Source organism: Pelobates fuscus, chromosome 1, assembly GCF_036172605.1.
Source record: "Pelobates fuscus isolate aPelFus1 chromosome 1, aPelFus1.pri, whole genome shotgun sequence".
Taxonomy (NCBI): domain Eukaryota; kingdom Metazoa; phylum Chordata; class Amphibia; order Anura; family Pelobatidae; genus Pelobates; species Pelobates fuscus.
In genome coordinates this window covers 432,663,321-432,679,207 of record NC_086317.1, presented here as the reverse complement: position 1 = coordinate 432,679,207, position 15,887 = coordinate 432,663,321, and the positions used below count along the sequence as shown (strand labels likewise).

Sequence of the window (15,887 nt, the reverse complement as noted above, 5' to 3'; positions counted from 1 at the left end):
CCAGCTAGATATTGACTTTGCAGTTAGACTTGCAACAGAAAGTCATGCCTATGGACACATTATCTTCCACATAATTGCTGCAACTAGAAACGGATCCTGAAACTAGAAACCTAGCATAAAAAGGCATGTCACTGGACAACATTGGACACATTGTCAAATATACACCAAAACAGAATACATAAAAGTTTGAAAATATATCTCCAGCTCAGTTACATTACTTCAAATTCTATCACTAAACTATAGAGTTGTGTTATGAACAATAGTGTTCATAGCATAGTGTTATATTAAGTTATGATTAATCTCCAATGACTGTAGACTTGTTTTGTAATGAGCTTACCTTTCAGCATACTCAGGGTAAACTGACCCATCTGACCCTCATCCCTGTGCACACACACAGTGCACAATACAAGAGAAGTGGATAACAACATTATGATGGGAGTAGCAGCCCATTTTAGCCTTACAGGGTTATTTACTAAATTAAGACTTGTTGGGGGCGGAGCTAGCAGCCATACCGAGAGGACGCATATGCCTCGAGCTCCGAGAGAAACTCGTTCAAACACCCAGCAGCCTGATCTCAGACGAACATGGGGCGGCGAAATAAAAAATCGAAGCCGGACAAACCCCCCTCTACGGCTGACATCGGGGAACTACTGCGGAGGTCCCAAAACTTCCAGAGGCCCGACATGGCACCACAACTGGAGGGACTTTACCACTCGTTGAGCGAGGCCACAGAGTCGGAGGAGGAAGACTATGGCACTGGAGCGGTGAGCAGACCGATCCTATCACCCACAAAACCTAGCCTCACTGAGGAGAAGCTCAAGGTCATACTGGGGGAGCTGCGCCGCAACATAGCAGCCGACATCGGAATTTTCCGCAACGAGATCAGCGGAGTTGTGGCCCGCCTGCAAAACGCGGAGCTAAACACCGCCGCACAAGAATCCCGTCTAGCATCAGTGGAACAACAAATTGTCACCCTGCAAAAGACACAGAAACAACACCAAGTCATAATGGCGACACTTGAAGACAAAAGACGCGGGAAGAACGTCAAAATCTGAGGCCTACCAGGAGAGGTAGAGCCCACAGAGCTGCCACACCTAATCCGCAGACTGCTCAACACGTTATTCACACCCAAAAAGGTCAAAGGGATGCCGCTGGATTGCTGCTTCCGCATCTCCGGTCAGCAAACCGGCACACCGGGAAAAGGGAACGATGTTATCGTCAGGTTTCAACAAGGCAGAGATCGCCAAGCATTCATGGCGGCCGTGCGCAGTAAGTCTCCTTTCCACTTTGAAAGCCACTCACTGACATTTTTCCCTGATTTGTCCAAAGCCACCATGGACTGGAGACGGTCCTTGCGACCCCTGACTACAGAACTCATAGCACACAACATACCCTACCGCTGGGGCTCCCCCAGAACCCTGATTATAACCAGGGACACTGGCACCCTTAAAATACACTAAGCTACCGAAATACCTGACACCTTACGACAACTCGCACTGGGAAGACAAGAGCCGGGCCCCGCAGATTCCAACAAGCCGACGACAACTACAGCCTGGAACCCCGCCACAGCGCGACCCTTCATACCAGCGACCCAACGAGGAGAACCAGCATCTGCCTCGGTGCCATGAACTCCCTGACACCGCCAATGCCGGAAACCTTCGGCTCGAGCTCTAACCACAAGCCTTTATAAGAAACGTTCCATGTTTATGTTTTATGTATCACGTTTAATGTTTTTTTTTTTCTTTGTTTGTCTTTGAGCTGGTTGCCAACGACGTTTGGCATATTTATATGGCCTCTCAAAAACTGTATGTATACACTGCAGTACTACTACCCGTTCTCCCCCACAATCCCCCCCTTTCTATGTTATGAAAAACGACCGACATTACAGACCTAAGTGTCAGTGAAAGGGGACGCAGGTCTCTCTGACCCACTCCTAGTTTAATAGCCTTAGTTTCAACCTAATGACCAAGAGACGACAGTTGTGCCCTACCCCGTAAAAACCTAGAGTATGCTCACGAAGTCACACTTACGCAGGGGCTTGTCATTTCATTGCTTATAACCTACAACAATCATCCTAACATTATAATGTATAATATAAAAATGTGCTGTGTTACTGAAGCCAGCAACAGTATACCTATAAGAAACAACAAAGTGGAGACCACATTCAATAAGCATACAACCTGGAAATATAACCAGAGTAGAAATATTCTATATAAGAATATGGTAGAATCTAAAAAATAAAAAATATACAGATCATAGCATAACACTGTATTGTAATGAAAGTGAATTGGTGGTGATGGTATTAAACTCACAAACAAAGGTGAAAATCAGGCCTCTGACCCCCTTGGGGTATGTGAAGTATGAAACTTGATAGTAGCTCCAAATATGAGATTCAGATAGGTATAGGTCTTCAAAGAAATGGATAAAGAAAGCCATACATGGTGAAGAATGTTGAAAAAATACAAAAGATTTATTTGGTTACACTTACAAACATAAAGATGTTCTGAGCATGTCTCCACTCTCAGTGGAACTCCAAGGCAGTGTGGAAAAAACAGCACAATTCCAACTTCAAAGTGGCAGAACAAGTGGAGATAATAAAATACAATAAAAATAAAATAGAAGTTAAGAACAATCAGAGTTCATATATCCAACGCGTTTCGTCCGGAAAAATGTATAAGGGACTTTTTCAGGGATATGTACTTATAACCTACAACAATCATCCTAACGTTATAATGTATAATATATAAAAATGTGCTGTGTTACTGAAGCCAACAACTGTATACCTATGCCTGAAAGAAAATACTTGCTACAGCTGTTGTGGCTAGGCAAGAATGCTTGTACCAACTATGCACAAATAAAAATAAAGAATTAAATTAAGACTTGTCAGCTATCCAAAGTGAATTTCAAATTAAAGTACAAAATGTGAAGTGTAAAAAGTCACTTTTGCTTTTAGTTCTACTACCTTGGAATTAAATGAATACTATAGGCACCAAAACAACTTAGCCTTTAATGAAGCAGTTTTTGTATAGATCGTGTGTAGAGTCTCACAGTTCAGTTTTTGACCATTAATGAGTTAAATCACTTTGTTCTTGTAGGCCTAGCCACACCTCCCTGCATGTGACCTACACAGTCTCCCTAAACATTTCCTGTTAAGAGAGATGTAATGTTAAACTTTCTTTATTACCTAGCCTGTTTAATTTAGAATGTATTATCTTCTGCTCTGTTAATAACCTTCTGCAGGAGCCTCATGTGTGTGATTAAAGTTTAATTTAATGTACAATGAAAACTTCTAAAGTCAGATCTGAAACCATTTTTATATGCAGGCTGTGTCAATCACAGCCAGGAGAGGTGTGGCTAGGGCTGCATAAACATAAACAAAAGGGATTTATCTTCAAATTAGCAGATAATTGAGCACTGAGACTTTAGGGGTGTGATCTATACACCAGACAATTCTCTCTGCAGAAAATAACCCTGTAAATAACAGATATCTATACTGTATGTCTTGGGTGATAGATATATATGTTGTAATAGTAGTTCCAGTTTCTTGTATAATGGCAGTATTTTAGTTTTTCTCTTGAATTTGTACACAGATACAAAGGATGAGCGTTAACCTTTTTTGTTTACTGTAACATTTGATATATTGGCCCAAATTATGCTAGGTCGGCAACTATCAGCAATTAATATACACAGCATGTAACACCATATGCCGGTTGTTATATTTGACTTTTCAACAATTTCAGTAGTTAATGAGCAGAGCGTGACCATTTTTACATTTGTATTCTCAAATGATCAGACAAGCGTGCATCAAATCTATTATTAAGTCGCCTTTTCTCCTTTACAATCACTATAATATACGTACATAGTGCTGAATCCTATGGAAATGGTCTGTTTTGCCTAAAACAAATTTAAGGCAATATGAAAAATTCACAGACACTCCAAATGTGAAAGTCTCTTGTTAGGTCGAAACGTTGCTGGGCATTTTGTTGCAATAAATCTGCCAGCGGCTTTCACATGTGGAGTGTCTGTGAATTTTTCTTATTGCCTTAAATTTGTTGGGATTGCTGGTCCTGTTCCAGAGCACCCGTGGCCGTTGGGAGTGAGTGCGGTTCCTGCGACCAACTTTTTCTAAAAAAAATTTAAGACAAAGACAGCCATGTTTAATGCATTAAAGCAGAATTACGATACTGCAAATCATAGAAAATTGCATGCAATATAAGAAAAATTCTGAAATATTTATCCATATGTTAATCTTTGTTTTCCAAATGATACCATTGAGTGGAGCTTGTAGTGAATGTGATTACTGTCAATTACTTCTAGGTCTCAGCCACTACCCTGAAAGTTGTGAGTGCAAAGACACTGAGCTCGAGTGTGTAGATGTCAATTTAGAAGCAGTTCCGAACGTTTCAAGCAATATAACACTTTTGTAAGTAGACAACTGTATTCCTCTAATCCTGATTAACGTACGTTCAGATCCATCATGCTTCATCAAAGAGAACCCGCACATGATTCTAATATTTTATTTAGTAAACTTCCTACTTATTTTAAACCTCTGAATATCGCTTTTCTGATAATTGCAAATAGTTGAGAGGTATTCTTTGCATTTGAAACACTTCATTAGACATGGGTACAAAAGAGTAGGCTTTGTTTTACAAACATATCACTGTATATATTAAAAAACAAGAAATACTGCCCTCTGTCTACTAACCTATTACATGCCCAGTGCTTGTCAGCAAAAATGTAGAAACAATTATCCAGGCAGCACTTCCAAGGCTTTATCCAAATTTCTTAAATTCAAAGTCAACGTGTTTCAGCTTGCACATCAAACTTTCATCAGGACATATCGGTTACTATATATTTATATGTATCCTCTACTCTGCCTCCATCACAACCTGCTCTCTATGCAGGTGGGAGGAAGTTACCTTTATTGTTTTTACTTTTATTTCTAAGTATGCATATTGATGACTTACGTTTTCAAGACTGACTCCAAAAGTCTGAAGATATGATTTGCAAAGATCTATATTACCACCATATCAGAACATATTTTTTGAAAATGGATTATATTTGGGGAAGGTGCATAGTGAGTTGATTACAAAACAATTGTCAATGAATTTAATGTTGTGTGACTTCCATTCTTGTATATCTATGGTCATTTCCGGAAACATTAATTTTATTACAGAGATAGGCATTGCCCTAGTCAGTTTGTTGGTTGGTTGAACTGTCGAACAAGTCATCCAATACTTTTAAGGTTACTTTTGTGGTAGGATGTAGTAAGTGGTTGATCTTGTTCCATAATTTAGGTGCCCCTAACAGATCTAGAAGAGAGTCATTTTGTACTATTTCATCTTCGATCTCAAGCCATTTAGGTTTATTATTAGTTAAATTAAATGTTATTTTAATGGAGGCATTGGGCGCAGTGAAATAGTTTTTGAAGTCTGGAACGCCTAAACCTCCAAATTTGCTGTGTTTCTGTAGTGTTGGGAGGTTGATCCTGCTTTTTTTTATTTTGCTATATATGTAATTAGAGATGTCCAGAACAGTTCGCCGGGAACTATTCGCCGGTGAACAAGGTTTGTTCGCGGTCGCCGCGGCGGGCGATCATATGCGATGTTCGGACCGCCCCCTATTCGTCATCATTGAGTAAACTTTGACCCTGTACCTCACAGTCAGCAGACACATTCCAGCCAATCAGCAGCAGACCCTCCCTCCCAGACCCTCCCACCTCCATGACGAATTCCCGGCGAACTGTTCGGGACATCTCTATATGTAATCTTGTCTGAGTGGACTTTTTTGATGGAGTTAGGGACAAGAAGTGGTATAGTGTGTATCAAGTACAGCAGTTTTGGGAAAATTTTCTTTTTAAATGCAACTATTCTACCTAGCCAGGACAATTCAAATTGTCCCCATCTGTGCAATTCCGCTCTAAGTTCTGGCCATTTTCCGTCAAAGTTTAGTTGTACCATATGATTAATATTTTTGGCTAGTTTTATACCTAGGAACGAGATGTATTGATCTCTCCATTCATAATCATACTTTGTTTTTAAATTAGCTAGTGTTATAAGTGGAATATTGATTGGAAGGGCTTGTGTTTTATTCTTTAGTTTGTAGTAAGATATAGCACTAAATTCAGTTACAATGAATTCTAGACAATTTTGTTGTAAGAAACTCACTACACACCTTCCCCAAATTAAAATACAATCTTTATGACAATTTGTCTACACAACATCAACATATCATCACCAAATTTAAAAGAAACTTTTAACATTTCTTCCTTAGACCAATCAATAGATACTCTACAACCCTCCAATTTAGAAACTATACTTGTGAAAAATCCAGAACAGAAACACACAATCTAGTCTTGCTACTACTACACGTCTTAATTTCCTAATAAAAAAATGCAATATATGATTGCATGGGAAACAGACATGGGAATTAAACTTAATTTTTAAGATTGGTACAAAATAAAAGATGCATTAAAAGGAAAGACTTTATGCCCAAACCATATCGAAAACTACTTGAAGGTTATTTACCATTGGTACATGGTACCTACTAAACTTAAAAATAGTAATAACAACTTGCAGCACATGATTGAAAATTTTGAACTGCTATACTACAAGCGGTGAGATCCAACCATAGACACACTATACATGAATATAGTGACTTTGCTATAGACTCTTTTTCATCATTTCTTCAATTTTTCATTTTTTCATTGTTTGCACAGTTTTTCTTATCTTCTTATTTTTTCACATATTTTTCTTTTTTCTGCTCTTTTTTTTCAGTTTTTTGTATATACATTTATTTTGGCAAAGAATGGATCCATCAGGACTTTGCACTAAAAATTGCTATGCATAGCTTTAGATGTGGGGATAGGAGTGTCATATTTATGAATTTGATTATGGACTGACCTTTATGAATTTTTCAAGTATTATTACAGTGATTTCACTCTAATGAATTCCAGGAATTGATTTCTAGACCATATTCTTAACAATTAAATGTTTGATTATTCAGTGCAGTGGATGAATTTTCAAATAATGAATGAAATCATCGGAGCTTTTTGTGTGTACATATATGAATTTGGATTAGGACTGACCTTTATGCATTCTTTAGCATTATTACAGTGATTACACTCTAATGAATTCCAGGAATTGATTTCTAGACTATATTTCTAAAATTTAATTTATTATTCAGTGCAGTAGATGAATTTTCAAATAATGAATGAGATCATCAGAGCTGTTTGTGTGTACATATATGAATTTTGATTATAAGTATATATTCTATTAAATTATTTTTTGCATACCAAATTACACCCGATTTACTTCTGATTCTACAATTTTGAGTGCGGTATTTTATTTATTTTTTGGATGTTTACAATTTTTGAGGTTATAGAAGAGGGAATACCTCTAAATACCGGCACCACCTAGTAATTGAGTGCAAACACTACCCATGATTTTGTAAACTTAAAAATTTGTTTCGCAGACTCTTCAGAAGAGACTGGAGAGGGTGCGGGAAAAAAAAGATATGTACCACATGTGGTGGCAGTGCACCAAACTAAAATCCTTTTGGGATTTAATTTTAACTCTGATCCAAACTATAGCCCCTACTATCACAACTCTCTCACCTCAAATTGGAATATTTAAGCTCCTCACAATTTTTTTTTTTGTAAAATGGAAAGGACTGTAATAGCACATATTCTAATCGTACCCACCACACTACTGCCAAGATATTGGAAAACCTCAAAGATCCCATCAAAACCAGACATTATTGCATTTGTTAGAGGAAAAAAAGAATTACGAACTCGCGAAACGACCACCATCTCCTTCACATGCAAAACGAAGTGCATTTTGGGATAAGTGGGAACGCACGACAAACAAAATAGGTTGGCATCTCATAAAGGTTGAGTACATGGAACTTATTGTACCGGATATATTGTTTTCTTATTCTTTATTGTTTCTTCTACTGTAAATAATTGGATCCCATTTAACTGATCTATAACCTTTATAGCTTTCATTATTATGTTAACCAAATCTATGCAAGACCAAACATTATTATAAAAAGATCAACACAACATGATAAAAACATTAAAACAAATACATCATAAAAGAACACAAAAAAGGGTACCAAATCCACCTCTAACCCCCCTACCACCTCCTACCCCAATCTACCTTCCCCTTATACTAATGTTCATATAAATTATTTTTCTTTATCCCCCCAAAAAAAGGTTCATTGTCACATATAAACAAAAAATATCATATTGTTGCAATTATATTGTTAATACTGTATACATTCTTGAACATGTTATCTATGTTAATTGATATGTTTTGAGATACACTTTTTATTAACGATGTTGTATTGCATATATTGTTCTAAAATATAAACATTTTCAAAAATTGATATTACTTTTTGGCATGCTAGACCCTCCTCTTTCACTCTTGCTACAAGTTGATGGTACCTGCATCAGCCAGTCCTTACACCTCATGTCCAGTCTGTTGCCACATCCTGCCTGTTCCATCTTAAAAAATTTTTTGCATCCGCCCCTTTCTTACGCAAGATGCTGCCAAGGTGCTTGTTCGTGCTCTGGTGATTTCTTGCGTTGATTACTGTAATTGTCTCCGAATTGGTCTCCTCAAAAACCATATTACCTCGCTACAGTTTGAAATAAATTCTGATCATTCTTTCCTGTCCCTCCTCTCACACCTCGCCCCTCTGGAAATCTTTACATTGGCTTCCAGTACCCCGTAGGAGTCAATTCAAAATACTAACCCATTAAATACAAAGCCCTAAACAACTCTAGCCCCTGTTACATTTCTTCACTAACTTGTAGGTATGCCCCTTCCCAGTCTCTCTCCACTGCCATTGACCTTTTCCTGTCCACTGCTCGCACCCTTACTGCGAACTTGCGCTTGCACGATTTCTCTCAGATGGCTTTGGAACAGCCTGCCTACCCCCAACAGACTTTCCCCTAGTCTTTCAGTTGAGAAAAGATTACGGCCTCCCAGGGTATCTTGTATTTCAGAAACCTGTCTCTTGCTCTCTCTTAAAGGGCCACATGTCACCTTCCACTTCTGCTACTTTCTCATCGTGTTACTAAGTTGCTATCCCCTTTCATGCCTTTCTTGTTGTGTTTTTATCCCCCCCCCCCACCTCTAGACTGTAAGCTCATTTGAGCAGGGTCCTCATCCACCTATTGTTCCTGTAACATTTTGTAATTGTCCCATTTATTGTTAAATTCCCCCCTTTATAATATTGTAAAGCGCTGCAGAGTAAGCTGGCTCTATGTAAATTCCAATTAAAATTGAATATTAACAATAATAGATATTTTTATTACTTATGAAAACCATGCAAATCATGATCTCCTTATCAACAAATATGTTGAGTACACTAGTATAAAATATATATGTCATGCCTTAACTACCGGTATTACATTGTCTCTTCCGGGTTGACGGAGCTTAGCCACACCCCCTTCTCTGAAGCGGTCTCCCCACGCTACATAATGAGACCGCGCCAGATTCAAGACGCTGGATTATTGAAAAGCGTTACCGCGAAATCAACCCGGCTAGCAAGATTCCTCTAACCTTCTTTGTGCACCGAACCGGACTGGAAAACTATCGACCCTCCTTCTCCTCTCCTCAACCACGGATAGTAACTTGACCTTCCTCATCCTGCTTAACACCTTCCCTCCCCGGAGGAGAACTTATGGAAACCTGATCTTTCTCCATTAAGAGCTAAGTCATATTTTTACTCCATAATAGACTACCTGCTCTCAAGCCTGCTAATCGTCCCTGCTGCAGCCTGCTCTCAAGCCTGCTAATCGTCCCTGCTGCAGCATGCTCTCAAGCCTGCTAATCATTCCTGCTACAGCCTGCTCTCAAGCCTGATTACCTCGAACTCCAAAACTTATTCCTGCTGCAACTTTCATTTCTTATTTTGCTTCGTTTCCATGAACTTGCAAACTCCTGTGTTCTATACTGCATGCAAACCAGAAGCTGCTTACTCCGTTTAACAAACAGCTAAGTACTTAAAGATACAGTACCTGTGTTATACGTAATTAAAGATACAGTACCTGTGTTATCCTCTAGTATCCTAGTCATCAATCCAAAACCTAAGAGATCTGCAGTTGTTTTCCATTTAAATACATGTAAGCATTACAGAATAATCCAGCCTTTGTAATGGATCCAGCAGATTCGATTCTAAATTTACTATGTTGAATCAAAGAGTCGATACACTTGCCCAAGGCATGCAAGACCTACAGGTTACAAATGAACGGATTCTTACTTATGTAAGAGACTTACAAACACATACTCCTCATACTGTTATGCACTCGGCTAGCGACCCTGCTGTCTGTAATCCCGAAAAGTTTTCTGGAGATCGATCCAAATACAGGGAGTTTCTTAATTCCTGCAAATTATTGATTGCTTTAAAACCTAGATCTTATCCCACTGAAAGATCTAAGGTTTGTTCAGTTATCTCCTTTCTAAGAGGTGAACCTATGGCCTGGGCCCATTCCTTTTTGGAAAACGATGACCCCATCTTAGATTTATTGGATGCATTTTTTGAAGCCATGTCTCTTCTTTTTGAAGATCCCAACAAACAATCTACAGCTGATTTAACCATTAGAACCCTACATCAAAAACATAGACCCGTCGAAGACTACATTGCTGAATTTAAAAGATGGGCAATAGAAACTCAATGGAATGACATAACCCTACGCAACCAGTTCCGAATTGGGTTATCCGAAGCAGTAAAAGATGAACTTTCTAGAACTGAACTCCCTACCACATTAAATGCCCTGATTCAACTGTCAATCAGCATTGACAGAAGACTTAGAGAAAGAAAGGCCGAAAAAGCTCTCTCGAGTCCATTATGGAAAAAAACATTCAGTCCTTCAAAAATGCCTGAAAAACCATCATTACAAACAGAACCTATGGAAATAGGGGGTAGTAAGAAGTCCTCTCACTCTAGAAGAGAAAAACAGAAGACGACTACTAAACCTCTGCATGTATTGTGCCTCACAAGATCATGTGATCCCAGAATGCCCCTTATTGAAACGTCCAAAAGGCGGTAAGCATGCTTATACCACTTCTATACTAAGTGCACTTCCCTCCAAATCAACCACTCAATTCTACTCTATTTCTCTCATATTACAGTGGGACAAAGAAAGAATTACGACTGAAGCCATTATTGATTCTGGTGCAAACGGGGTGTTCATCGATTCATCCTTTGTAACAAAAAATAAAATTCCTTGTGTTCGCAAAAGCACTTCTGTTTCTGTCAGAGTGATTGATGGCTCCCTCATATCCTCGGGCCCTATACTAAACAAAAACATTCCTTTAAGAGTGACCACTAACAATACTCATACCGAATATCTTATATTTGATGTCATCTCATCACCTCTTTATCCGGTTATACTGGAGATCAACTGGTTAAGGGACCACAACCCACAAATTACTTGGTCTCCCTTCTCTCTCACCTTTAGTTCTGCTTATTGTAAAGAAACATGCCTACAACATATTCCAATCTTTCAGGTTATTGAAGAACCAATTATACCTTCCTGTTATTCTGAGTTCTCAGATGTATTCAGTAAAAAGGAAGCTGAGACACTCCCACCTCATTGTCCCTATGATTGTCCAATAGACCTCATACCTGGTGCCCCCATCCCTTTTGGGCACATATATCCTCTCTCTGAATCAGAACTAAAAATTCTTAAGGAATACTTGGATGAAAACCTCCGTAAGGGGTTCATTAGACCCTCCAACTCACCTGCTGCATCCAGTATGTTTTTTTGTGAGAAATAAAGACCAGACTATACGTCCCATCATAGATTACAGAGCTTTAAACAAAATAACAGTTAAAAATCGTTACCTTCTTCCCCTGATAAATGAATTGATTGAACGGTTAAAAACAGCTACCATCTACACCAAGCTTGACCTCCGTGGGGCATATAACCTTATTAGAATCAAGGCTAACGATGAATGGAAAACTGCTTTCCGGACCAGATATGGCCTTTACGAGTATCTTGTGATGCCTTTCGGCCTCTGCAACGCCCCCGCAACCTTTCAACACTTTATAAATGACATCTTCAGGGATCTTATAGATGTTTGTGTTATCATTTATTTAGATGACATTCTTATATACTCTAACAATCCTGAGGAACACAAAAAACACGTGAGATGGGTGTTATCCAGAACTCACAAATTATACGCTAAACCAGAAAAATGTATTTTCAATGTTAATGAAATTACCTTTTTAGGATATGTTATCACACCTCATTTGATAAGCATGGATAGTTCCAAAATCAACTGTATCCTCAACTGGCCCACTCCTTCTAACGTAAAAGAATTACAACGTTTTCTGGGGTTTGCCAACTTCTATAGAAAATGTATTAGAAATTACTCCGACGTAGCTCATTCACTTAATCTACTTAACAGCAAAAAGCATCCTTTCACTTGGAATGAAAAGGCTCAAGAAGCCTTCGGTGAATTAAAAAGAAGATTTACAACTGCTCCTATTCTTCAACTTCCAAACCCCACATTTCTCTATGTCCTGGAAACCGATGCTTCAGAGACAGCCATCGGAGCTGTCCTCTCAACACAAAACACCTCAAGATCCTCTTCATCCAGTTGTCTTCTTCTCACGATCCATGTCTCCTGCTGAGAAAAACTACCCTATTGGAGAAAAATAATTACTGAGTATAAAAGCAGCCTTAGAAACCTGGCGACATCTTCTTGAAGGAACACTTACTCCTATAATGGTATATACTGACCATAAAAACCTTGAATATCTTCACTCCAACAAAACTCTCTCTGCTAGGCAAGTAAGATGGAATCTCTTCTTCTCTCGGTTTAATTTTCAAATTGTTTTTAGACCCGGATCCAGAAACAAAAAGGCGGATGCCCTTTCCAGAATTCACCAAGATCTTGAATTGAGAGATCCTTCTGTAACTGGAACTCCTCCTCATACAGTCATTGGAATCCTAACGTCCCTTATAGATGACATAAAAGGTCTAAGCGAAGATGCGCTTGAACTTCCCAAGTCAACCAAGCTTTCAAAGAAAAATGGTCTCTATTATTTCAATAACAGATTTTACATTCCTCCTATATTCAGAAATAAAGTACTCAAATTAATTCATGATTCTCCTTTGGCCAGTCATCCAGGAATAAAAAAAAGACCCTAGAATTATCCAAGAGATATTATTGGTGGCCTCGCCAGGACAACACCATCGAATCCTATGTCAAAACTTGTTCAACCTGCCAAAGATCCAAGTCTGAACATCATCAACCATTTGGTCAATTATTGAATCTACTGATTCCAGAAAGGCCTTGGCAATCCATTTCTATGGACTTCTTGGTAGAACTCCCTCCTTCTCAACATCATACCACCATTTTAGTAGTAGTGGACCGCTTCACGAAAATGTCCCATTTTATCCCCTTGAAGAAATTACCCTCATCTGAACTTTCAAAAATATTCCTCGATAATATAGTGAAACTTCATGGACTTCCTGATGAAATCATATCAGATCGAGGAACCCAGTTCACCTCCAAATTCTGGAACGCATTATGTTCTTCTCTTCATATTCAACGCATACTATCTTCAGCTTATCATCCCCAAACCAATGGGCAAACTGAAAGAGTTAACCAATGTTTAGAGCAATATTTACGATGTTATTGTTCCCACCTACAAGATGATTGGATCACATGGTTGCCTATGGCCGAATTTGCATATAACAACTCAGTTCATACCAGTAGTAGAATGACTCCCTTCTTCTCAAATTATGGGTTTCATCCCTCTTGGTTTCCTTCTCATACCATTCCTTCATCTAACCCCACCGTTTCAAATCAAATTTCTTACATGTCTTCCCTGTTTCTGAAATTGCATGAAAATCTTAACCTCGCATCGTCTAATCAAAATAAGTTTTTTGATACTAAGAGGCAACCTCCTCCAGCTTATAAAGTTGGTGATCTTGTCTGGCTCTCCTCGAGAAACATGTCCACCAACCATCCTTCAAAGAAACTGAGTTCCCTCTTTCTTGGTCCTTTTCGAATATTGTCAATCATCAACCGTAACGTTGTAAAATTGAAGCTTCCACCTACTTTGAAACTTCACCCTGTCTTCCATGTTTCCTTGCTCAAACCTCATCTTCCTGACCCTTTCCATAGGGATGCACTCACTACTCCTGATCCTATTTTGGTACAAGGTGAAGAGGAATACGAGATCCAAAAGATTCTAGATTCGCGGATCCATTGTGGCTCCCTGCAGTACCTCATTAGGTGGAAAGGTTACAGAATCGATGAGGACACTTGGGAAAACTCTTCTATGGTCCGTGCAAACAGGTTAATTACCGCATTCCACAAACGCTATCCATCTAAACCATGTTGATAGCACCCTCTGGGTGCTCCTTACAGGGAGGGTTCTGTCATGCCTTAACTACCAGGATTACATTGTCTCTTCCGGGTTGACGGAGCTTAGCCACACACCCTTCTCTGACGCGGTCTCCCCACGCTACATAATGAGACCGCGCCAGATTCAAGACGCTGGATTATTGAAAAGCGTTACCGCGAAATCAACCCGGCTAGCAAGATTCCTCTAACCTTCTTTGTGCACCGAACCGGACTGGGAAACTATCGACCCTCCTTCTCCTCTTCTCAACCACGGATAGTAACTTGACCTTCCTCATCCTGCTTAACATCTTCCCTCCCCGGAGGAGAACTTATGGAAACCTGATCGTTCTCCATTAAGAGCTAAGGCATATTTTTACTCCATAATAGGAGACTACCTGCTCTCAAGCCTGCTAATCGTCCCTGCTGCAGCCTGCTCTCAAGCCTGCTAATCATTCCTGCTACAGCCTGCTCTCAAGCCTGATTACCTCGAACTCCAAAACTTATTCCTGCTGCAACTTTCATTTCTTATTTTGCTTCATTTCCATGAACTTGCAAACTCCTGTGTTCTATACTGCATGCATACCAGAAGCTGCTTACTCCGTTTAACTAACAGCTAAGTACTTAAAGATACAGTACCTGTGTTATACGTAATTAAAGATACAGTACCTGTGTTATCCTCTAGTATCCTAGTCATCAATCCAAAAGAGATCTGCAGTTGTTTTCCATTTAAATACATGTAAGCATTACAATATACCTTTACATAGAGGTATCGTGTAAAATATCCCCAGTTTAATAGTAATGCTATAATTGAAAACATATTTTGCACATATTAGCATCACCCTTTCATCAGCACCCCAGTGTCATATTCTTGCAAACCAGAACCAAGACTTGGGCAATTTTTGCCAAGCAAATCATATACTTCACGTTCTCTCCCTTACATAAAATGTATATCTCAAACCCATAACCTATCATTTCTTCACATATTGCCTCCCACCAAGCCAGATTACTAGCACAATGTTTTAACCTTTTCCACCTATACATATTACCATCTTCTCCCCTATAACCATACTGATATATGGTGGCCTTCACAGTTAGCAAACAATGTACCATACCTTTCAACATTTTAAATGGACAAAGAGGGACCAGGGCCAGGCTGTTCTGAGAAATTTTAGGGGACTTACTAAATAACAGTTTATTTAACTAAAGTGTAACTTTAAACGCGAACAAACTGTCTAATCACAGACTGATTTCTAAACACTTTTATTGTACTTTAAAGGCACATTACTGGGAGTATTATTGCTAGGGAGTTCTGTTATACACTCAGATACATTAATAATATGGGGCGCCTACAAAAGAGGAACATTAGGATAGAAAGGAAGGATAGATGGATTTGGCACAAAATAGGGACTGTCCCTCCTAAATAGGGACACTTGGGAGGTATGGGGTACTCCCTCAAAGGGCACAATACAATACTGACCATGTCTTGGGATCTCTCTGAGAATTATCATTTAAGCA

The 15,887-nt window shown here is 39.0% G+C and overlaps 1 protein-coding gene across 1 annotated transcript in view; it reads left to right on the top strand.

Moving 5' to 3' along the window:
* RXFP2 (relaxin family peptide receptor 2) overlaps window positions 1-15,887 on the top strand; it is a 318,798-nt gene that overhangs the window by 221,352 nt on the left and 81,559 nt on the right. Inside the window, exon 4 of the mRNA XM_063444871.1 lies at window positions 4,318-4,423. Within this exon, the coding sequence (XP_063300941.1) occupies window positions 4,318-4,423 (106 nt within the window). The remainder of the gene's footprint in view (window positions 1-4,317; window positions 4,424-15,887) is intronic.